This window comes from Gymnoscopelus braueri (assembly GCF_963280865.1).
Source record: "Gymnoscopelus braueri genome assembly, chromosome: 19".
Lineage (NCBI taxonomy): Eukaryota > Metazoa > Chordata > Actinopteri > Myctophiformes > Myctophidae > Gymnoscopelus > Gymnoscopelus braueri.
In genome coordinates this window covers 20,941,357-20,965,718 of record NC_137621.1, presented here as the reverse complement: position 1 = coordinate 20,965,718, position 24,362 = coordinate 20,941,357, and the positions used below count along the sequence as shown (strand labels likewise).

The following is a 24,362-nucleotide window of genomic DNA, read 5'->3' as shown; positions in this document are numbered from 1 at the left end:
TAACTGTTTAAAAATCACATACTGTATGAAGGCTTTATGAGGGGGTTAAAATGCTACCAACATTTCTCTTTCAAAGGTCTCACAAAGGAAATCACAAATATTGCATGCATGCAAACATAAAGGCAAAGTTACTCTGTGAGTCTTTATTTTTGATTAGGCAATACAATCCAAAACAACTGTCCTAATTCCGGCAGTAAGTGAAACAGATACAGTCTTGCAAGTACACACTGCCCTTTCCCCCTATAGTTTATTTACACTGTAGCCCACCATCAACTCTCTCTCCCCTTCTCTCTCTCCAGCAGGAGTTCCTCAGGGCCCGGCTCCGGAGGGCCAGCTATCTCTGTCGTTGATCCTGGCTGTGGTGGCATCCACCATCGTGACGGGCGTCGTCCTGACGTGCGCCAGCCTCACCCTCAGTAAGAGACTCTTCCAGTTCTGTGTCCAGTCCGTGCCTTCCACCTTCCACCGGCTGTGACCTCAGCCACACACACGTAGACAAGACAGCACTAGATGATACTGACAGAGTAACGATGAGCCACGCTCGACGAGTGTCGGTGTTCAAGTGCCCTGCTCAGACTGTGAACTATGAGAACTGTGTGGGACACACGTCGAGTATTACTCTGATGTGAACAATGCAGTCGATTCAAACTTAGTGACAACAATATACGCAATTTTACTTTTTTTCAGGCAACTTTCTACTTCCACTGGCTGTATTTTAATTAGGTGTGTGTGTGTGGATTTGAATTGTCACTGCAGATCAAAAGAATGCTAAATGTGATGGTGGTTGCAGCTTGCTCTACCACATTGTGTTTTAGTCCCCTTATGTGCAAAAGGATACACTTGCTGTTAATGGCCAGTTTGGGCTTAATGTACAGTATGAACTGAATGTACAGCATACAACACTCCTTTTCATATTCTGTTACTATAAAAGTGGACAGGTAGACAGGTTTGACATTTAGCTACTATGTTTTGAAGCACGGTTGCTGACTAGGTAATGGCCACCCTGATTCAGATTAGATGGTAGTGAATAGAATCATTTATGATTCACCTGCTCTGTGCTGTCAGAAAAGCTTGAAAGGTTCATGATTATAGGCATATAGAGATATGCCGATTATAAAGACAGGAGACATATGTTTTTCTTTGAGAATGAACAAAAGCATATTGTCAGCCCTCAGCTGAAAGCCTGAGGAGATAGCATAGACTTCTGATACATGACAGGGTTTCAAGGGGGGGGGACATTTCTCGTCTCCTATACTAAAAAACCTTTGAGATATTTTGTGAAATTGGGGAACTGTCATAGTATCTTTATTTTAACACTTAGCTCAAAGTGGAGTTGAACCTCAAATACTTTTTGGACGGTGTATATCGGAAATTAAATGGTTGATATACAAGGTAGGCAACGTTCAGGATAAGGAGTGACAAATTGAGCAAGTTACATACGATTTGGCATTTTGCAAAGCTATCTCTGTATTGTATGCAGAGAGTTCACCAACACTTCATTTCGTTTGTGAACACCTCCCCTCATCAGCTCTTTTATTAGGTGAGATATTGTTGTAACTCGCAACAAAACAAGCTATACAAATGCTTTAATGCAGACCATAGTAGATAGATACTGTAGATAGATAGACATTTATTAATCGCATGGGGGAAATTCAGGTGTCACACAAATAAAAGCTAAAAAAAGGAATCATTAGGGAATCGACTATTAACCAATTTTGATATATTAAATTTTACTTACTACTTTACATGAATGGTGATTTAGGAAAGGAAGATGTTTGAAGGATGAGAGAATGACAAAATCTAATTTATAATAATAACCTTATGATAGATAATGGCTCTTAATGTCATATTAGTATTTAACTTTGTTTTGAAAAGTTTAAATCAGTTTCACATTAAAGCTGCTATGTAATATACTGTACTTAATGTGGAATTAAGCGTAGTTTTGCTCCGTCACTCGGCGCTGTCGCGTGCCTAAAATAACAGACCTGCAATCTCACAACACGTTGCAGATGCGACGCGTTGTGAGCTTGTAGGTCGGCTATTTTCAGCACACGACACTGTCGTGCGACGAAGAATGAATTGGGTTTAATAGATACTAAACATATCTGCACCATTTGACTTATTAACCAGACACTTTATAAAGTATACATGTGGCATTAATATCTACATACGCTTTTGCTGCAATAATAGGACAGTGAGGGATTATCTTCCTAATATTTCTTTCTTTTGCACCATTGTCACTTTTATTGACGGTCATCCACTGCAGAGAAAGGAGACAGGAACCCTGAAGCCTCATTTATACCCGTTACGGAAATAACAGAATTTCAAGCTATTATGCGTGACACCATTGTGCAACAGAGTATTTATTAGGTTTTAAGAGATAGTTAATGCTCTAATCATCCGTCCAGTGCAGATTAGAGAATTTAAGCATGGCAGATTATTTTTCTTTCTTTCTGTCTTTCTTTCTTTCTTTCTTTCTTTCTTTCTTTCTTTCTTTCTTTCTTTCTTTCTTTCTTTCTTTCTTTCACTGAATCTTTAGTTCAGAATCAGAATCAGAATCAGTTTTATTGTCACATAACAGGTTTACAAGGTAAAGAAGTGGGTGAAATTCGTTTTTGTACATCGTTCCCATCGCAACGTTAAAGGAGAATTCCGGACAAATTAAGTGTTATCTTTCATGTCTCGTTACTCACCTAGCGACGTAAAAAGTGGCGTTCTTTTTTTCCATATATTCCCCTGTCGTCATTTTTTAAACACCCTCCGTTGTTATAATGGGAGCGCGTGGGGTAGTGAAGTTCGTCTATTATAACCGACGCAATGTTATTTTTTTCTCTACTACGATTCATTGTAGAGTCTCATGATAGTCAAACATGCGCTGAAAATTCCTGCGAGCCTGCCGTTAATGGCGAACGATTTAACACTGGATGCTTGTTTCTTTCCAGAACCTGGCAACTCGTGTTGCCAGATTCTGGAAACAAGCAACCAGTGTTACGTCGCTAGGTGAGTAACGAGACATGAAAGATAACACTTAATTTGTCCGGAATTCTCCTTTAATTTCCATAGAAAGAAGAGGGGGGGGGAGAAGAAGAGGGGGGTGGGGGGCAAGTGGGAAGGAGATCAAAACAAGAGAGCAACAGAAGGCCAGACAAGTTATCTACATATTTACAAAGTACCTGAGATAATAAAAAACTAAGGTGCCTGAGCATAGCAGCAATGTATGTATACTGTGCATGTTATACTTATACTGTGCATGATATACATATGGACGTTAAGGTGCTTAGAGAAAAAAGAGCACAATAAAAAGACAAAAAAAGTCAGTGCGTTATACATGGGATTAAGGTGCAAAAGGTCAGTGCGTGTCCACCTAGGGTGGACTGACCCTAGTATAATCCGCAAGTAGCTCCATGAGGGAGTGCAGCAAAAAAGTCATTTGTACCTGGTGTAGTCCACAGGTGTGTCCGAGGGGGAGCTAAGTCCAAGTCATTGTCCCTGGTATATCCACAGGTGTGTTCAGGAAGAGCCAGAAAGGTTTTGCACCGCCTGCTGTCAGGCTGCTTGTTGTTTCGTCCTCTATTGTTTTACTCTCTATATTCTTTCTCTCTGCTGCCCACTTCTATCTTTCACTTCCCATCAGCCTCTTCTTCTCTTACAACTCAATGAATATTGAGTTTTAACCAATATGGCCTCTCTTTCACAGAATGAGGTGAAACTGAGCGACAGTGCCTTACATTTTATTATGAAACTCCTATACTGCCAGGAATTGGTGTGACAAAATCAGTTTTAGGGTAGTTTTATTGAACTAATATAGCACATTTAACTCATAAAATACAGATGATACACAAGGATCCAATGCTTTCTGTCAATCATTCATGATGGAGATTTTAGTTTTGATAGCACCTACCACACTATACAGTATCAACTAACATTCATATGTGTTGGTTATTGTTAGTAGTGGGCATCATACAGTATGAATAATATTGATATCAGCTGTGTTTGCTAGTATGATATTATTATAATTTAGCTCTTAACTGGAGCGACTTGGAATAAACACCTTGAACCTAATGCTTGAATTATAAGATGCAAAGTCAACCAACAATGGGACAAGTGGTTGAGGAATTAGTGTTAGGAAACAATTACAACTCTGTGTGTACATTCTCAGACTTACGTAAGGGTTCATTTGGACCCCCGTCAAGGAACCCAGAGGGTCCCTGGACCCCACTTTGAGAACCACTGGTATATCAGAAAGCTATTTGTGATAACAGTGTTGCTTCCGTCGCAGTTATTTGAACATTAGCATGTTGTGACATTATGTCACACATGGTAAAGTATAGTTACTCAATATTGGCAACATGAAGATATTGCATGTCTCTTTTTAACAGATTAAAGTGGTGAGGACACGTTGGCATGTTTTTACACTCAATTTCTGTAAAGAAATTTTTGGTTCAAATTTTATTTGCTCCTTTTAATCTAGAAGTTGTCATTGTATTAGCCAGGGATACAAATACTTAACTCATTACACTGATAGAGCCAGCCATAAGCAAACAGTTATACAGTAATAACATGAAATGATTAACTGATATTATTCTATACTTATATTCCATATAAAACTCATGGCCATACAAATGTGTTGCCAGAAAGAGTTTGTAAGTACTTATCTATGGGAAAGTATAACTGAACTGATATTGATAAAGAATGTCGGTGCCCACCTCTAGGTTATGGTCAGTTAGGTCACTGAAATCTATCTATTTAGTTTGACTTGTGCACTAACTGTGTGAAACTGTGTTCAATGAATGAAGTGTAACTTTCTTTCTGTTGTCAGTGGTGAATAAATCAGTTGTGACACAACGACTAATTGCTGAATACGATAAGAGTTCACTTTTGTATTATACTGGGGGTATTGTGCTCATCTACAGTGAGCTTCTGGAGATAACAGTGAAAAGTATACATTTACTTTCACACACACACACACACACACACACACACACACACACACACACACACACACACACACACACACACACACACACACACACACACACACACACACACACACACACACACACACACACACACAGAGGATTGGTGTACAGGGGGTCTGCTATTCTAGACCTACACATTCTGTGACTTGAGTAGCCTGTTGCGAATCAAGGTGTATGTGTCTCCTCATATCCTTTCACATGTCATAGGTGACCTTCTTTGCTGCACACTGAGTCATAAAGTGCAAAGTATAACCCACCCCCTACCGAGCGAACCTGTGCATGTATACTGCATAAATAAATTATTACTGGGGCTTTTGTCGTTGCAATGACAAATACCTGGTGATAATTTGTTGATCACATACCCATAGCCTATTTATTCACAAAGACAAGAAAATTGTGTTTAACACATCCACCGCCAGAGGTTAATCTCATAATGTACTCACCAGTGCCAAGGTGTTTTTGTTGTTTTTTTGTTTTTTTCATGTCGCCATAGATCTTGTTAAAATCCTTAAGATTGAGCCGTGAACGGTCTGTTTACATCCGCGAGATCTCCCTGTATCTCCCAGTGAAGATCGCGTGTCAAACGGGGCATCCATGTTGTAGTTAGAGCGGATTACGTTAAACAGTGAAATGCGAGGAGAAAAAACTACAGGAAGAGAATTGAGTTTCAGTTTCGTCTGTAGAATGGGAGCGGGCGTGATCGTCGAAACCGGATCCCAAATAATTCTATTTCCTGTCATCAAACCGGAAACGGAAGTGGATCAAAAAAATTCCGAAAGTGCACCCGGACCGCGCATGCGCGAAAAGACCGCAGCCCGTAGGACTACGGGCTCGGCGCTTAACCGTTGGATTTAACGGCCCGTAGAACTACGGGCCCGGCGGTAAAGGTGTTAATCAACACTTTAATTAATATATAGATTGTTATTTTCAATGAGGAACTACCCCGGTGAATACAATGGTATAGTCCCACTGGGATTTCCGATCGGTGTGGAGAGGGAGTTGGCTAAGTAAAAACACATCCAGCATCACCATTCTGTGCGCCTTCGAAGGTTGCTGTTTTCATTATTGACACGGTGACAGTTCAGCGTGCAGAGGTACTATAAGCTTGCTCTGATTGGCCAGCTGCCATATTTTCCGTAGGGACACTACAGCAGCTGACCAATCACCACAAGCTTATCATCCTCTGCAAGCCCCCCCCCCCACGCAGGGAAGTAATAAAATATGTATATATAAACATATACACACACACACACACACACACACACACACGTTTGAAACAGTGTTACTAAGTTTTGTTTAAAAAGCAAAATAAGCCTCGGCTTCAGCCTACACCTTTTTGATGCCACTAACATTGGTGGACTTAACTGTATGTATGTATATCTGCTCTTTTAAATGGACCGAAATAAAATAGACTGATACTGACACACACACACACACACACACACACACACACACACACACACACACACACACACACACACACACACACACACACACACACACACACACACACACACACACACACACACACACACACACACACACACACACACACACACACACACACTCAGAGATCTCCAGTCTACAGGTTAATGGTGTCTCTTCACCTGAGCTCTCCCCCATGCAGGGAGGTAGTCTGTTCCCTGGGCGCCCCGTCTCTGCATCTTCTTCCTCCTCCTCCTCCTCTTCCTCCATTCCTCCCCAACCTCCCTCCTCTTCCTCCTGCTCTCTCCCCCCCCCCCCCTCCACCATCCCCCAACCCCCACCCCCCCACCGCCGAGTCCCTGGCGTCTGCACCGGGCGATGGCTCGACGGCAAAGGGCAACCTCCTCTTACCTGCACGCAGCGCCCCTCCCTGGCAGACTACCCACTTGCATCGGGGACGCGGGCCGCCTCCATGGAGGGTGAGTCCAAACTCACTGGGTGCAAGATGGTCCAGGAGCAGTAAGCAACGAGAGGTCAATGGTGCGCTGTGGCGCAATTCCCAATTCCCACAATTCATTGTGATTTAAGTGCGAGGATGATTGTACGGGAGTGCCAGGGATGTGCTCAGAATGAATGAGCTTCAATTAGACGGGCGAGGACAATGTTATCTCTGGTGTGTCGACCAGTCCGGCTATTTCCCGGCTAAGTTTTCTACGTCGTACCATCATCATGTTCTTAAATGCTGGAAAGTGCTACTTTATTGTATACATTTATTATGGCAATGCCTATATCACAGTACTTCACTGGTCCCTGATCAAATCCGAGAGCATACGCCATTGTGATGCTACTTGACCGCTCCTTGGGTTACTGTTCCTGTACGTAATCAGGAAACTGACGCTACAACTTGTAGTACTTACAGGTCAAGGATCATGGCTACAGTTGGGGTTATGGTTTTAAAAGGGTTTTCAGGGCCACTAAGTGAAAAAAACTTCCATTTCTCTCCTGCTCTCTCTTTCCGTCTCTCTAGTTTACTACCGCAAGAAGAACCAGCTCCATGCGGTGAGGGTGCGTCTTCAGAGCCCCGAGTACAAGCTGAGCAAGATCCGCTCGTCCACCATCATGACCGACTACAACCCCAACTACTGCTTTGCAGGGAAGGCTGCCTCTCTCAGTGAACTGAAGGAAGTGCCACGCAAGAACATCACGCTGCTCAGGTGCAATGCAACAGCTAGGGCTGGGCGATATGACTTCCACCATAAACTACATAGACGCCTTAACAGACGACGTCACACTGATATGAAACAGTATGCGCGCAGGTCGGCAGCAAAAGAACCCCACCGCTCATAAGATGCTATGTAAAAGTGGTCACAGTCTCACGTGTAAAAATGCATCCCATCAAACTTTCAGATGCTGTTTTTCTCCCAGTATGGAGGAAGAATGCTTAGGATTTTTACTGTGATCTCTCACTCGTGAAATATATAATGCTTGGTTTCTGTTGTGTGTAAACAATAATAACAATTCAAAGCAGTTGTCCCCCAAACCCCACCTCCAGTGGCTGTCATAAGAACGGAGGGAGTGTTCTATGATCATGGCACCAGAACCTGCTTGGCTCGCGCAGCTGCAGCCTGTCAAGACAAATGTATGCTCCGTCCCGCGAAGGTGTCGCGCGCAGTGAACGGCCGAGAATAGCAGATCTCCAAGCTCACAGCGGTCGCATCCGCGACCTGATTGTGAGCTTGTATGTCAGCTGTTCTCGGTACGCAATACCGTTGCGCGATGAAGTATATATGTGTCGCCAGGGCGCACCCCACTAGCCTACACACAGAGGAGGTTGAATGAACTGAAACAAGCTCACCTTAAAACAGCAGGTTTGGGGATCTGTTTGGAATTGATTACATGAAACAGTCATCTGTGCGTCCAGTCTCAATGTTTGTAAACAAATAATTGGTCTATAGTTTATCTCCCAGCATTGGCCATGGGTGATAATTTGTTTTATCATAAACCCAACCTTATTCATTAGAAAATACAATGACAGAATTGCATTTGATCAACATAAATTTAATGAATAGATTAACATTACTGTCAATGAGGAACTGCTCTGGCAAATGAAATGCTAGTCCTGCTGGGATTCCCCAACACTGTGTGGAGGGAGTTGGCTGAAAATACAGGTGCTGCTGGCAGGACCGCCTCCCCATTTCACTGCCAGTCTGTGAACCTTTGCAAGTTACTGTTTCCCACTTTTTGTTTTGGTTAGTTTTCATCTGGATAAACTCCAGTGTCTCCTCAGCCATTCATTTTACCAAACCGTCTGTAGTAACCGTGTTTGGTGGCCAAGTTTCATAAATTTTTTACATGGTGAGTTCCTTAAATAGCAAGGTCGCCCGTGGTGACAGCTCATGATGGCACTTAGCTTACATTTATGTATTCAGTTGCTGTAAAGCAGAGAAGATACTGCTTTAGCTTGTGATGATTGGTCAGCTGCCGTATCATCCCTAGGGAAGAATAAAGTGTCCAGCCAGCACAAGCTTATCACTCTCTCTGTCTCTATCCCTGACTCTATCCGTGTGTGTGTGTGTGTGTGTGTGTGTGTGTGTGTGTGTGTGTGTGTGTGTGTGTGTGTGAGAGAGAGAAACCAGTTCAGTTGGGCTCAGCTTCAACGAGAAGCGCTTGTTTTTGGCCACGCGTCGTGGGGGGGTTGCCGTGCCGAACGGGAAGAGAGCGCAAGCAGCCCCGGCTAAAAAAAAAAGACAACAAACGGGAAGCAGACGGGCCAACCGGGTCAGCTAATTGCCGCTATTTTACCCCGGCGGCCGGGGGGTGTTTCATTTCCCTCGAGGGGCCTAGTCTCCAAGAGACTCGGCCACGGCCCGACCCCAATCTCCCGTGCCGGAAAAACCATCGCACCTCGTTCCGCTTTGTGTGTACTGGTTTCCCACATGAACCGTAACATATACGTTGCGTGTGTTGGATGAAAGCCTGCGTGAATATTTGCTTGCCTCTTGATTGCTGGTTGCCTGCTGTGTTATAACACCATAATTTCCCCCGGGAGGATCAATACAGTATATCAATATATCTTTCCTGTGGCAGGGCTCTGGGCCATGGTGCGTTCGGTGAAGTGTACGAGGGCCAGGTCCTGGGGACGAACAGTGACCACACCGCCATGCAGGTGGCCATAAAGGTCAGCTCACTGCACAACACTCACAGGATGACAGCTTATTTCTAAGTGTTAGATGAGAGCACCTCACACGGTGTGGGAGTACTATTCATTACGTGACATTACCCAGTAAACAACGTCACATCGCACACGCACTCATCTGTCTGATCTAAAGGTCACGCTTCTAGAACGAAAGGATATTAGATTACAACCTTTTCTAACGCCTTCACACCGATGCGGTGTCTTGGAGTTTGACAGAATTCCGGCTTTGCTCTGATGTGATCCAGGTAGCTGGTGGGGTCCATTAACATTTTGTAATCATCACTGATACGGCATCAAAAAGGCAACGATGACATGGAAACCAATCGTTTACCGTCACAGAACTTTGACCAGAAATCCATGATATGTAAAGTAAACTGACTGAAAATCAGCTGTTCTTTCATATCTCCACATGGGTCTGCCTGTTCTTGAATAGTCTGCTGATTAGTCCTGCCCTGTCTGGACTCTTAGCAATGTTCACATAAATATGCTGAAAATTCACGCACGCACGCACACACGCACGCACGCACGCACGCACACACACACACACACACACACACACACACACACACACACACACACACACACACACACACACACACACACACATTTGAAATATTTATTTATGTCCACATAATGAGAAGTACAGGATGTACAAAGGACATAAACACTGCCAGTGCAGTCAGATGAAGGGAAAACAGTTAGTTACAAAGCGCATGTAAAGCAGAGCAACGTTACATACAAAACAAAAGATGGCATACTTGTCAAACACAGCGGACAACAATCATGGGTAAAGGAAGCAACGCCTCCTCCAAATTGAGCGGCTTCCTATAATAGCTGATATTGAGCAGTACCTTGCTAATTGTTTAGCCCTCCTTTTGGAGAGGCCGGCCATTTGCAATTAATTGTAAAAACCAAAAGTTTACATCTGTAGCCTAGCTGAGAGATGGTCTGCTCTAGCTGATGATATTTTAGCACTTTGGTTAGGAAGGCTTCCTCTAAGCTGTAATCAAAAGTACAGCCGACCTCGAGAATGAACACCTCCCTATGGTTTTCATTAACAACAATGACATCAGGGGTGTTAGCTGAAATGTTAGAGAACACAGAATCATCGTTACACAGGTTAAACATGCTCGGCTTCACAGTAGAATGCTTATACAGCATGATGGAGGACCTGAAAATAGAAGTGATATCTGTAGATATCAAATCCACTATTCTGTCATGCCTACTTATGTAGAGTCCCCTGTATACATGGCACCCACCCCACACACACACACACACACACACACACACACACACACACACACACACACACACACACACACACACACACACACACACACACACACACACACACACACACACACACACACACACACACACACACACACACACACCTCTTACCATGTCTTCCTATTCCTCTGTGTTCCACAGACACTTCCAGAGATCTGCTCTGAACAGGATGAGATGGACTTCCTGATGGAGGCTCTGATTATGAGGTGTGCAACACAGCCATACACTTCCTCTGCACCTCCCACATTAGTATATACACTATCCATATTGTAATGATTTCCTGATATAAGACTCAATATTCATCTGGGATTTTGGATATCATAATATCGTATTATCTTTTCCTGGTTTGAATCACTTAAGCCCTACTGTATACTTTCAAAAATGTTCAAAAACAGCAAAAATAGTCTTAGCTTGTAGATTGGCTGTTTTAGCTATTTTCTGAAACTAGAGGTTCAGGCCGCTACGTGGTCCTCACATCTAGAGTTCAGGCCGCTACGTGGCCCTCACACCTATACGTTGCACCACCGCGGTTCTGGACAACTGGAGATCCATATATGCCAATATATGGACATAACTGTATCGGTCGGATTGGCGGTTCTGGACAACTGTATCGGGTTTGTTTATGGTTATGTCTGAGTCAGAGTGACCTGGCCAATGTCCTGCCTATATATGGGCGTATCAGGTTTGTTTATGTTTATGTCTGAATCAGAGTGATGTGGCCATGGTCCGCCCGCCCACCATTAGCCAATTTGAATACAGGATGTTTGTAAAAGAAAAAGAAAATGATATTAAAGTTACAATATGGTATTATTATCACAATATCCATATTGAGGTATTTGGTCAATAATATTGTGACATTCCTAACACTTACACACACATTAGGCCAACCCACATACCACAGCATACAATTCAAACACACACCAACACACTGCTAACCTAGCGTCTCTCTCACATGTGTGAGGCAGCTGGCACACCAAACAGGACTCAACAGAGAAACAGATACGTACCGTCAGTCCGCTGGCTCAGCTTGCGAGGGCCACAGCTACAAATGTTCTCCTCAATGGCTTGCTTGTTTTCATATCCATCCCCTCAGCTGTTGTTTATTATAGTGAGTTAGAGTGAGAATTCACTCTGTGTGTGTGTGTGTGTGTGTGTGTGTGTGTGTGTGTGTGTGTGTGTGTGTGTGTGTGTGTGTGTGTGTGTGTGTGTGTGTGTGTGTGTGTGTGTGTGTGTGTGTGTGTGTGTGTGTGCGTGCGTGCGTGCATGGTGTGTGCTTTGTTTGTATAATGATATTACTATACTTGTTAGGCCCACACGTCCCCACAAGTATAGTAGAAATATTGAGGACTATTTTCCTGGTCCTAACAAGAAAATGTTTTGTTTTATGGATTTAAAAACAATTAGATAGCTTGTAGTATTTCTACAATTACTGTCCTAAAATATTGATGTCCATTGTGTGTGTGTGTGTGTGTGTGTGTGTGTGTGTGTGTGTGTGCGTGCGTGTGTGAAAGAGAGAAATTGAGAGAATAGGTGAGAGAGCAATAGGTGAGCTGTTTGTTAGCTCAGTCATCAACATCCATCAGAGTGGGGGTAAAATGTGCAGTGGTGGAAAAGTACTCACATTTTTTGCTCAAGTAAAAGTATCAATACTGCAATTTAGAAATACTCTGTTACAAGTAAAAGTCCAGAATTTGGTCCGAAATTTACTTTAGTAAAAGTACAAAAGTATTGGTATCAAAATGTAGTTTTCAAATTTATAAAATGTATAAAATATCCTTTTGAAAATAGCAGATCTACAAGCTAACAATGCGGCGCATTGTAAGCTTTTAGATCGGCTATTTTCAAATGGCCGAAATGTATATAGGGCTGAAGTGGTTAATGTATGTTTTGTAATAATAATCAAAATCTACAAAGTAACTAGTAACTGAAGTTTTCAAATAATTCTATTTGCCTCTGAGATGTGTAGTGGAGTAAAAATAAAAGTATTGGAAATTGGAAATACTCCAGTAAAGTAAGAAATGCCGTAACATTTTACTTAAGTACTGAGTACTTGAGTAAATGTACTTAGTTACTTTACACCACTGCAAATGTGTGCGCAGCCAGCAGACTGGATAATGCAGTACATTATGTCCCTGCTTCCCCTCTGCCCTTAGCTTCCTTTCTGTCTACACTGCCTATGAAATGATACACACACCAGAGTGCATTATGGGGCATTGCTCAGAACCTATTCAAAGCAGCCACATTCTTAATGCACATCATCTCATGCCTTTTTTATATCGTTGCTGTAGGGCAGAAACCTCTTATCTCCATATTCTAACCGTTTCTCGTAAATGAATGCCCTACTCGATCATACTACAGCGTCACCCTAAAAAAACAAAAGTAGCAGATCTACATGATTGTTTTGAGCTTGTCGATCTGCTACCTTTGCTGTATTTTTTCACAGTTTTGGACGTATGAGGTTTCCACCCGACAGAGACTATATACTATATTTATGTATATTTTATGTACTAGGTCCTCAGTATTATGACACCTTGCGAAGTCCTTGTAAAGCTACAACATTATTATGACACTACTGTATGTCTACTACCACACAGGATTCTTTTTGCCTGGTGATATATTAGTCCAGAGAGACTATAGGGGTTAAAGGTTCTCATATGAAATAAAGGCAAGGCAAGTTTATTTGTATACCACATTTCGACAACAAGGTGATTCAATGTACTTGTCATTAAACATCAAGCAAAGGAAACACATTATTAAAGGACATTTGAATACATTTAACCAAAAAAAAAACTCATGAGAGTATTCAGGACAAAGACCAAAAAAGAAAACACAATATATAAGTGCAGTTGAAAACAGTAAAAACAATCATCAGTGGTGCCGAACCATTTTAATGTCAAGGACCCCCAAAATTATATGTACTTGGTCGCCAACCCCCATCTCAAAATATATTGTTCCAGGGACCCCCTCAGAAGCAAAGATTTGAGTTTAAAAAATGTTTGCTTTAAAAATATATGTATTTGGGGTGCCCGCTGGCCTAGCCTCCCGATTCCGACGACCTTTGCTGTGTGTCACCCCCCATCTCTCTCCCCCATTTTCTGTCAGACTACTGTCCTGTCAAATAAAGGCATAAAAATATATATATTAAAAAAATTGCACAAATGTTCACGACTTTTCTAAAATAGCAGATCTACAAGCTCATAGCATGGCAGGAAGTGACGCGCTATGAGCTTGTAGATCTGCTATTTTTGAACAGCCAACCAATGTTATATATATATATAGCTAAAATCTAAAATGACACAGATGTTTTCCCGGATTCACACAAATACTTGTAGGTGTACACACACACACACACACACACACACCCCCCCCCCCCCCCACACACACACACACACACACACACACACACACACACACACACACACACACACACTCACAGTCTTGCTAATCCATGCTTTATTCTCCATGTCCATGCAGTAAGTTCAGCCACCAGAACATTGTTCGTTGCATTGGAGTCAGTCTGCAGATTCTACCTCGTTTCATCCTGTTAGAGCTGATGACTGGGGGAGACATGAAGACCTTCCTGAGACAGAACCGACCACGTGCGGTATGTCTACCTGGGCCAGACCGGGACGCGTGGCCACCTCTATGGCTGTCCCAACTCCCAATAAATATCTCTAAAACACTAAAATGTCCCCGTTTTCAACATTCACAACCAAATTGTCCCGGTTTTCACCACAGTTAAAATAATAATTGTTTTGAGTGCTTACATAGATGTTTGTTCTGTTCTGTTGAAAGTTGCAGTCACTAGGTGTTAGTGCTAGAATAATTGTCCCCCATTCTGATAAAAACAACTGATGAAACACAGTTGTTTTCATCAGGATGGGGGACAATTGACGATCAATTGTCAAAAGTTGTTGCAAATAGTCAGATAGTTCCATTGGAACACAGGTCATTTTGTTCCCATTTCCTGTAAAGTAACAGTTTTACACATACAAGGTTTCCATCCAACATAATGACAATATGTTGTTTGCGTGTGCAGTGCCAGGCCTCCTCTCTCACCATGCTGGAGCTGTTGCATATGGCCAGAGACATCGCCTTTGGCTGTCGCTACCTGGAGGAGAACCACTTCATACACAGGTTGAACCCTCCTTCCATTTGTACACTCTCAGACTTACAGACCTGTATAAGTATCCATTTGGAACCACCCCAAGGAACTCTGAGGGTCCCGAGACCCCACCCCGAGAACCACTGCCCTAAACACATATATGTGTGTGTGTGTGTGTGTGTGTGTGTGTGTGTGTGTGTGTGTGTGTGTGTGTGTGTGTGTGTGTGTGTGTGTGTGTGTGTGTGTGTGTGTGTGTGTGTGTGTATGTGTGTGTGTGTGTGTGTGTGTGTGTGTGTGTGTGTGTTTCAGAGACATCGCTGCCAGGAACTGTCTGTTGACGTGCTCCGGGCCAGACAGAGTGGCAAAGATAGGTGACTTTGGCATGGCACGAGATATATACAGGTGAGCGTGCTACATCTGCAGCCTCATGCTGGCCAATGGTGTAAAGTAACTAAGTACATTTGATTTTGATTATTATTACAAAACATACATTAATCAGCCCTATATACAGTACATTTCGGCCATTTGAAAACAGCCGATCTACAAGCTCACAATGCGTCGTGATGTGACACATTGTGAGCTTGTAGATCTGCTATTTTCAAAGGATTTTTATAAATTTTACTTTTGGTACTTTAAGTACATTTTGATACCAACACTTTTGTACTCTTAATCAAGTAAATTTAGAATTCCAGACTTTTACTAACAGAGTATTTCTACATTGCAGTATTGATACTTTTACTTAAGTAAAACATTTTTTTACTTTTTCCACCACTGATCCTGGCACATCAGGCAGTAGCCATAGCCATAGACCAAATCATCATCACCACAACCAACAATGTATTGTCGCACTGGGGCAGTATTATTCATTAACCTTAATTCTGGAAGAACAGGACACTTATTATATTGTTATTGACTATTAGAAATATATTATTTTGTTCTAAATATCCACAGGTTGACAAACTAGACATAGCTAATGTTCTGGACACTTTCTTTTGTATTGTGTAGATATCCATAGACATTCTACCCTGGAAATACTGCTCTACATGTTTGCTCACAAATATTCTGATCTGAATCAGAATCATCTTCATTGTCACAAGCTCACTTGTGAGCTTGCGGATCGACTATTTTCGGTGCATGTCACCGACGCGCAGCTAGGTATATAACCACTTAACCCCCATGTGGTTGAGCGGAGTCCCTCAGGGCTCTATACTAGTCTTTTCTGTTTTCTGTTATTGTGGGGAAAGCTTTCACTGAAAATAGCCGATCGCCAAGCTCACAGCGCGTTGTGAGCTTGTCGATCTGCTATTTTCAATGAAAGCTTTCCCCACAATATGGATGCTGGGGTTTAAGTGGATAAATCAGGCTGTAGGGCTATGGCTACTGCTAATGCTTCATGTCTCAGGAGTCTCATGGTGACAGCAGTCCAGGCAGCAGTGGATTGATTATGGTAAATAAGAGCCGGTTGAAAAGCTATCTAATTTTCCTCCACAGGGCTCGCTTCTAAATTTACTTATATAGTTCATGGCCTTGTGATATTTACCTCTTCTCTTCCCCTGGCTGATAATAAATGTCCATTCTCTAATAATGATAGCATTGCTTTTCCTCCTCAGAGCCAGCTATTATAGAAAAGGAGGTCGTGCCATGCTGCCAGTCAAATGGATGCCACCGGAAGCCTTTATGGAAGGCATTTTCACCTGCAAGACTGATACATGGTATAATAAATACACTCTTAATACAGTGGCTCCCAACCTGTGGGCTGGGGTCCACTGGAGGGCCGCGAGGGTATTGCAAGTGGGGCCCCAAATAATCGGCAAAACACTAAGACTTTATTGATAACATAACATTAATATTAAAAAACATAATGTAAAAAGAAATGTAATAATTATCTAAAAACTTTAGATTAAAAAAAACACACACACACTCACACCACCTCAACTCTGTTCCCTTGATGTGTGTCACCCCCTGCAGGTCGTTTGGAGTATTGCTGTGGGAGATTCTCTCTTTGGGATACATGCCGTATCCCTGCAAGACCAACCAGGAGGTGCTGGAGTTTGTCACCAGTGGTGGCAGGATGGACCCTCCTAAGGGCTGTCCAGGGCCTGTGTGAGTACCTGCAATACGTTACACTGTAAAGGGTTCCTTTAACTCTCTGAGGGTGTACAAATGTAACCAAATGGACCCGTAACTAAGAGCCCATTTGGTTACAATTGTGTAAATGGATAAATTACCATTGAAGATTTTACTGTGTATGAAGCAAAATCTAGAGTGTTCATTTAACTCTGATTGTGTCAAACGTGACCCATTTTTACAGTTTCCTCACTACCTCCGGCAAGTGTTTTGAGTATTCTTTATACAGACGTGTTTTATCGTCTCTGTCGGGTGGAAACCTCATATGTCCAAAACCGTTACTTTTCAGGATTCAAATACAAAAGTAGCAGATCTACAAGCTCGAAACGTGTCGCTTTGCGCCGCGTTTCAAGCGTGTGGATCTGCTACTTTTGGTGCTTTTGTGTGACACTGTAGTATGATCAAGTAAGGCATTCATTTTCGGAAAAAAACACCGTTCAAATATGGAGATAAGAGGTTTCTGCCTGACAGCGACGATATACATGTTCAGAACCACTGACTTAAACAACAGCCTTGAGCTGTGTATCTGAACTGTCTGTCATGTACTGTGATGTACCGCAGGTATCGGATCATGACCCAGTGTTGGCAGCACTGTCCAGAACACAGGCCCAACTTCTCCACCATCCTGGAGAGGATCAATTACTGCACTCAGGTACATTACACATTCACTGTCATTGTGCTGAAAATAAACGTTATTATATACTTTACTAGAGGTCCGGGCGCCCTGCCCCCTAGCCACGCACAGGGCTCTAGTGAGGGCTTGCTTATTTTGGGGTTACAAAATCATGGGATAAAAAAAAAAAGAAGAAGAAAAACAGGGGGGGGGGGACCCCCGCGAAACATCGTGGACCCCTTCGGACCCCCGCGAAACATCGCCTAGCCGCGCACGGGGCTCTACTGTAAAGCCACAGCCACGCATGCAAGAGGTTGCACATGAAATCTGCAGCCGCACTGAGGCGCTCCAACACAAACACTCTGACATTAAAGGGGCCACACCATGAATTTCATTTTTTTTGGGGGGGGGGGTATTTTTTGGGCTCCCCAGTGTCTCTTGTACCCCAAAAAATATATTTTTTTAACATTCAGTCATTCATTCTCATTTCAGAGATTTTCAGAATGGGCGTGTCTGAACAGGCCATTTCAGAATGGCAATGCAAGTGACATCACTTGCCTTGCCATTGCATTGATGATGGCCAGACAGAATTGCTCAGTAGCCCCCCCCTGCCCAAAAGGACGTTTTGGTATTGCAGCTGAAAGTGCTGTATAAGCCAGAGACAATTGACTTGGGATGAGTATATCTGAGTGATGATTTAGGCTCAAACCTTTTGAAAAAGGTTTGAGGGACATACACCATATGATATTAAATATCAAATATTTTTTTAAAATTCATGGTGTAGATCCTTTAAGCTTCACACAACAAACATCAGCACCACACTGCTGTTTGTCCAAAACACACAATATCTCCTCTCCCACCGACGTCATGTGTTGATATACAGCCGTACAGACTCCATTTGTGTGTGTGTGTGTGTGTGTGTGTGTGTGTGTGTGTGTGTGTGTGTGTGTGTGTGTGTGTGTGTGTGTGTGTGTGTGTGTGTGTGTGTGTGTGTGTGTGCGTGTGTGTTTGTGTGTAGCTCAAGGCTGTTAGCGTTAGCTCCCCGTAGCTCACAGTAAGGCTGAAATGCTCTTCCCCAGACTTAGATGGAGGCTCTAAAGGCGTGAATTTACTTGCATTAAGTGGCGTGTGACAACACACAGTTGATGCACGGTTTTTACTCGACAGACACAGGCGCGAGGCTGTCATGTAGTAGTAGGCTGGTGGCGTTTTCAATGGCGGGCGCCTCGTTTTCGCTCGACTCTTGTCGGCTGCACTCGGCTCGGTACGGTTGCCAGGACCCGGATGAACAGCACAGACAAACTGCAGTGGCACGTCCACGCATGGGCAGTTTTGCGAATTGTAATTGTGTATTATAGGATATATTTGTTCAAATTCATTTATAGGATATGTATCTTTAGGGTTGCAGCTATCTTAGCAATTATTCTATCGATTTATTGTTCTATTAATCAAATCATCGAGAAGCAAATTTCTTAGCAAATTCTTTATTTGTTATCAACAAATCAATGCAATGCAAAAATTGTAAATATGTTTTTATAACGACTATCGATTAGTTATATTATGCACTTAAGCTCTATTTTATACAGCTCTATGTCGTACAGCAGTGTTGCATCTACAAATGACCTCCGTTCCTCTCTCTACCAGGATCCAGATGTGATCAACACCCCCCTGCCAATAGAAACCGTTCCAACCGTGGAGGAAGAGGGTGTGATCCGTCCTTCTGAACACACCTCTAGCAGCCTCACCCCGCTTCTGGCATCTCATCCTGTTCCCCAGGACCCCTCGTCCCAGCTGGGCCCGTCCTCCCTGGGCTTGGGTCCCGCCACACTTCCCCCACAGCCCACCAAGCCCCGCCTGCTCCTCCAGAGGACCCAGCACGTACACCAGGAAGTCACGTCCTACCGCGAGGCGTTGGAGCCGTCTTGGGCCGAGCCTGTCCCAGCCCCTGGCTTGCCGGCAGCGGCAGCGGCGGCGGGGGTGTGTCCAGCAGGATCCTGGCTCCACCCGGAGCCCCTCCACCACCGACCCTGCTCCAGAAACAGCTCCTCCTCGGGGAGCCAGAGGCTGAAGAACAAGACCAAGAACCTGTGGAACCCCACATATGGCTCCTGGGTGCTGGAGAGCTTCAGCAGGGGGAAGAAGGCGCTGGCTCACACTCAGTCCATGCCTCTTTCAAGCCCCTCTTCCTTGTCGACATCCACAACCTCCACCTCTCAGGTCTCTACGCCTTGCAACCCGGCCTCAGAGTGTGGTGCAGAGGCTGGGTGTGACAGCGGGGGCAACATGGCCCACCTCAGCCCCTCTACCGTCTGCCCTTCCTCCTCCCCGGCCCCGTCCAGCCAGGCTCCAGCTACCTCAAGCCTGTCCTCCCGCAAGGCCCCAGCAGGGGGCGCCAGTGCCGCCACCGCAGGCCCCACAGCAGCCGTCATGGACCTGGCTAAGCTCCAGAGCTTCCCCTGTGGCAACGTCAACTACGCCTATGACGAGCAGAGCTACGAGGCGGAGAGCCTGCCCTTAGTGATGCCCAAAGCACCGGAAGCCGGAGCGAGCGCCAGCTCCGTGCCCAGCTTCTCCTCTGTGTCTGGCCTGGGGCTGGGCCTCCACACCAACTCCTCCGCCGCCGGTATGCCTAAGCTGCTGCTGAAACGCCACGCCAGCTACGGCCACGAAGACGTGAGGCGACACACCAAGCCAGAGAAACCCACACGGGACAGAGACTCTGGCTTCTCTCTGTCTGAAGACCTTAGCGTCACGCCTGTGTAGCAAGCAACTCAACCCTACCCGACCACCGCCCCCACCGGGGATTTCCATTGAAATTAGAGCTCTGGAATTCTGTAACGTACATGCTGTAACACTACGGATTAACATGCCAACTGAAACTGGACGCCTGGAGAACGAAGAACAAAAGACTCTGACCGCAGGGGGTCCACCGTGACGCCAAGGGCCACAGAATGAGTAACCAAGAGTTCCTAAAAATGCTGGAGCGCACGCACGCACGCACGCGCACACACACACACACACACACACACACACACACACACACACACACACACACACACACACACACACACACACACGCGCGCGCGCACACGTACACGTTTGTATTACTATACTTGTGTGAGGACATCTAAAAAAATATATTTTAGGAATAGGACATTAGGAATGCCATTAAGACATTTGTTTTTGCCATTTTTAACCGTAACGTTGTGAGTTTGTAGATCTGCTATTTTCGGTGCATGACACTGGCACGCCATGAAACCACCATTTATCTTCGGAGTCCCAGGAGAACGGTCGTAACGATGTCTATTTCTCTAATTCATTTACAGCTTTGTCCCTCACAAGTATAGTAGTGTATTCACAAACACACACACACACACACACACACACACACACACACACACACACACACTGTGATTGCGAAAAGACGACACTGGAGTGGAGGCCCACACCCTGGGCCTCCAGAACACTGGTAGCAGAGCACTGACTTACTGAATCACTGGAACACCTCCAGGTACTTCCATCACTTTCCTAAGGGTCCATATTACTGGACATGGCTTTCATGAAGACCAGCCCCTTCAGCTGGACTCCGTTCCTAGCTTTTTTTGTTGCTGTGCTTGTTGTGAATAATCAGTTATAGTTTCCAGTGTAGCGTAGGAATGTAATTATATCCTTCCACAAACACTTGAGCCAGGAGGAAGAGTGTCTCCATGCCTGTTTTCCTTTGCCGTTCAATAATATGACGTAGTTGTGTTGTACAAAGTGCAGTGAATGATCCATATTGACATAAGTCCTTAAATAATGAATGTGTCATGTCATTCACTACCGCTACACAGTCAAATCGTCAGTGTTTTTTCTTTTGCATCATCGGGCATACAGAATTCTGTATGCTCGATGACATGAAATGACTTGTTTGACGAAGTCAAGGTTTCGCGATGTCAACATTTTGTGGAGAAATACACAGAAGACATAGGGGTATTTTCCGTTTACCATATAGTATTGATCTCTCCACACATGAGAACAAGTTAGGTTCAAAATCTGCAAGGTTTCCCTTAACTCTAAGTGTACATTATAAACACTATACATTCTCTGAGTTATACCTGGATAAATGAACGCTGAGGATTTTAGTGTGTTTAGTGTGAGTATTTTTGGAGCTTACAGTATTAGGTGTAGTGGTATAACTGCTCACCCTTGACCATGCTGGTTCACTCTTTGTTGACAACGCTTAAATCGCTCTCATTCATGTGAAAAGACATTCATGTTTAAGCTACTGATTCCATTTTCTGAAAACTTTTATTATAATTGTATTAGGTTTACAGAATTGTGTTTTTTTTTCTTTCCTTTTCGAAATGTCCCATGTTCGCAATTACTAATATATTCACTTTGGACCGTAGGTGAGAGGAAGTGCAGCTCAGGCCACACAGGAGACTAGCAGTACAGTATGACCCTGACAGCCTGTAAGCAAGTCTTCCTTCTCTGTAAGCGTATTTATATTTGACTAACCTGATACATTTGTAGCCATTTTATGTTATCTCATATATTGATAAAGTATCAATATATATATATATATATATAATGTATGTATGCGTGTTTTTATTGAGGGTCAGTTTGTAGTTGATCACTGCCATTGGTTACTGCTGCCTGCAGTACCTATTCGTACTCAACAGGGGGAGACAGTAATGTTTGACATACTACACAGGATGTTGTGGGTATCTCAATTTATAATCAAAGATTAAACAGTGAGAACTTTTAGTCAGTATTAATGTGTTGAACTTATTGTAATTTGACCACTTTGAAGGTGGTGGTGTTTTTTTTTTGGTTGTTTTAGTTTTTGGAGGGAGTAGGGGGCTTATTTTATTGTGTTTGACAGAACATATTAGATAGATTTTTCATTAGGGTTTTGAAGGCTTGTACGCTTACAGGTAAGTATTTCCATTGGTTGTTATTTTAGCATAGCAGTCCGCTTCATACTAACTTTAGTACAGCTTTTGGGAGTGGACTTTGTTGCCTATGAAGTTATGTTCTACATACCAAGGGCCTGTTCCTCAAAAGGTGAATTAACAAAGCCTGGCCTTAAGCCAAATCAAGGCTTGACAAAGTCGGGTCCGGAAAGCCTCGTTTGTTCCGTTCCTCAGACGCCAAGCCAGGCTGAAAAGGAGCAACTTTGTCGAGCTAGACCTTGTCAAGACAGGCTGTGTCCAGCCAGGATAATGAAGCCAGGCTGAATGGGCGGGGATTCGCCGGCGACGTATTTCTATAAAAGACCATGAACTCGAGCACAGATTCCTTGAACTTGACCAATCACGGAGTCCAAAACCAGAGCAGCGTTCTTCTCTGTGGCTGAATAGCAGCACTGCAGCAGCTCATGAAATCATACAAGGAAGTCAAATGTATTTAAGCAAGAAAGGAAACGCGACCGCAATAAATAGATCCAGGGAGAAAGCATGGCAAAGTATTTTGTGTGTGTGTGTGTGTGTGTGTGTGTGTGTGTGTGTGTGTGTGTGTGTGTGTGTGTGTGTGTGTGTGTGTGTGTGTGTGTTTGAGACGGACGGGCAACGGGACGAACGGGAACGGGACGGGGGGGGGTGTACTGCGACGGGGGCCACAACGGGACAGGACGGGACAAGACGGGACGGGACGGGACGGGACGGGACGGGACGGGACGGGACGGGGGGGGGTTGACCGCGACAGGGGGCCGTGACGGGATGAGCGGGGGGGGGGACGGGACGAGACACGCAATAAATAACCCCACATTTGCAAGACCACTTTGGTAGAGGTTTGGGTTGTGTAGTTACCTTGCCATCATGATGTAACTCCAAAGGTGGACAAGAAATACAAAATAATTTCTCCATTGACTAGAAATTGATAATTTAAAATATGCTCCTCATTGACTTACAAAGAGGCTCCTTTAAACCCTTAACTAATAATTTATATATATATATATATATATATATATATATATATATATATATATATATATATAAATTTATTAGTTACGGGTATATGTGTGTGTATGTATGTGTCAGACATTTTATATAATATTTTAAAAAAAATGGAATATATTATCAAACATCTAACAACAAGATGAACTATAGTGTTAACTATAACAGAGTGACAATTACATATCACATGAGTCATTGTGAAACAATTATGATTATGATTCATGGTCACACACTATTTCAGTAATTAATTTGATTATATCTTATTGTATTTATTTCATTTTATTTGAATGCAGGGTCATTAAAATGAGTCCATATACAAACACATGTTTTGAATTAACTGTGGAAAAACTTGAAGAACAAGGCACTAGATTAAGTAAACTTGGCTGTTAGCCTGCTCCTGACCAGGCTAACTTCACAGCTAAATTGCCATGGTAACTAAGCTAGGCTTGCTTCAATTCTCTTTTGAGGAATCGGATAAGGCTAAACTTAGCCAGGGTGAACTGGCTAAACTAATCTTCAAGATAATTCACCTTTTGAGGAACCGAGTCAGCTCTAATCCTGGCTAAATTAAGCCAGGATAGGTGGAAAAGCCAGGCTTTAGCTCTAATTCACCTTTTGAGGAACAGGCCCCAAGGCATTTAAAACGTTAAAACATAGTTTTTTGCTTAAACAGCAGTCAACCACATCC

At 43.5% G+C, this 24,362-nt stretch overlaps 1 protein-coding gene across 1 annotated transcript in view; it reads left to right on the top strand.

Annotated features, from left to right (window-relative positions):
• Positions 1 to 20,713, top strand: part of ltk (leukocyte receptor tyrosine kinase) — an 87,794-nt gene extending 67,081 nt beyond the window's left edge. The window contains exons 19-29 of the mRNA XM_080413635.1: positions 303 to 416; positions 7,432 to 7,618; positions 9,492 to 9,582; positions 11,032 to 11,096; positions 14,365 to 14,494; positions 14,930 to 15,027; positions 15,305 to 15,397; positions 16,606 to 16,707; positions 16,964 to 17,098; positions 17,684 to 17,774; positions 19,380 to 20,713. Of these exons, the coding sequence (XP_080269761.1) occupies positions 303 to 416; positions 7,432 to 7,618; positions 9,492 to 9,582; positions 11,032 to 11,096; positions 14,365 to 14,494; positions 14,930 to 15,027; positions 15,305 to 15,397; positions 16,606 to 16,707; positions 16,964 to 17,098; positions 17,684 to 17,774; positions 19,380 to 20,498 (2,225 nt within the window). The 3' untranslated portion in view covers positions 20,499 to 20,713. The remainder of the gene's footprint in view (positions 1 to 302; positions 417 to 7,431; positions 7,619 to 9,491; positions 9,583 to 11,031; positions 11,097 to 14,364; positions 14,495 to 14,929; positions 15,028 to 15,304; positions 15,398 to 16,605; positions 16,708 to 16,963; positions 17,099 to 17,683; positions 17,775 to 19,379) is intronic.
• The last annotated feature ends 3,649 nt before the right edge of the window (positions 20,714 to 24,362 follow it).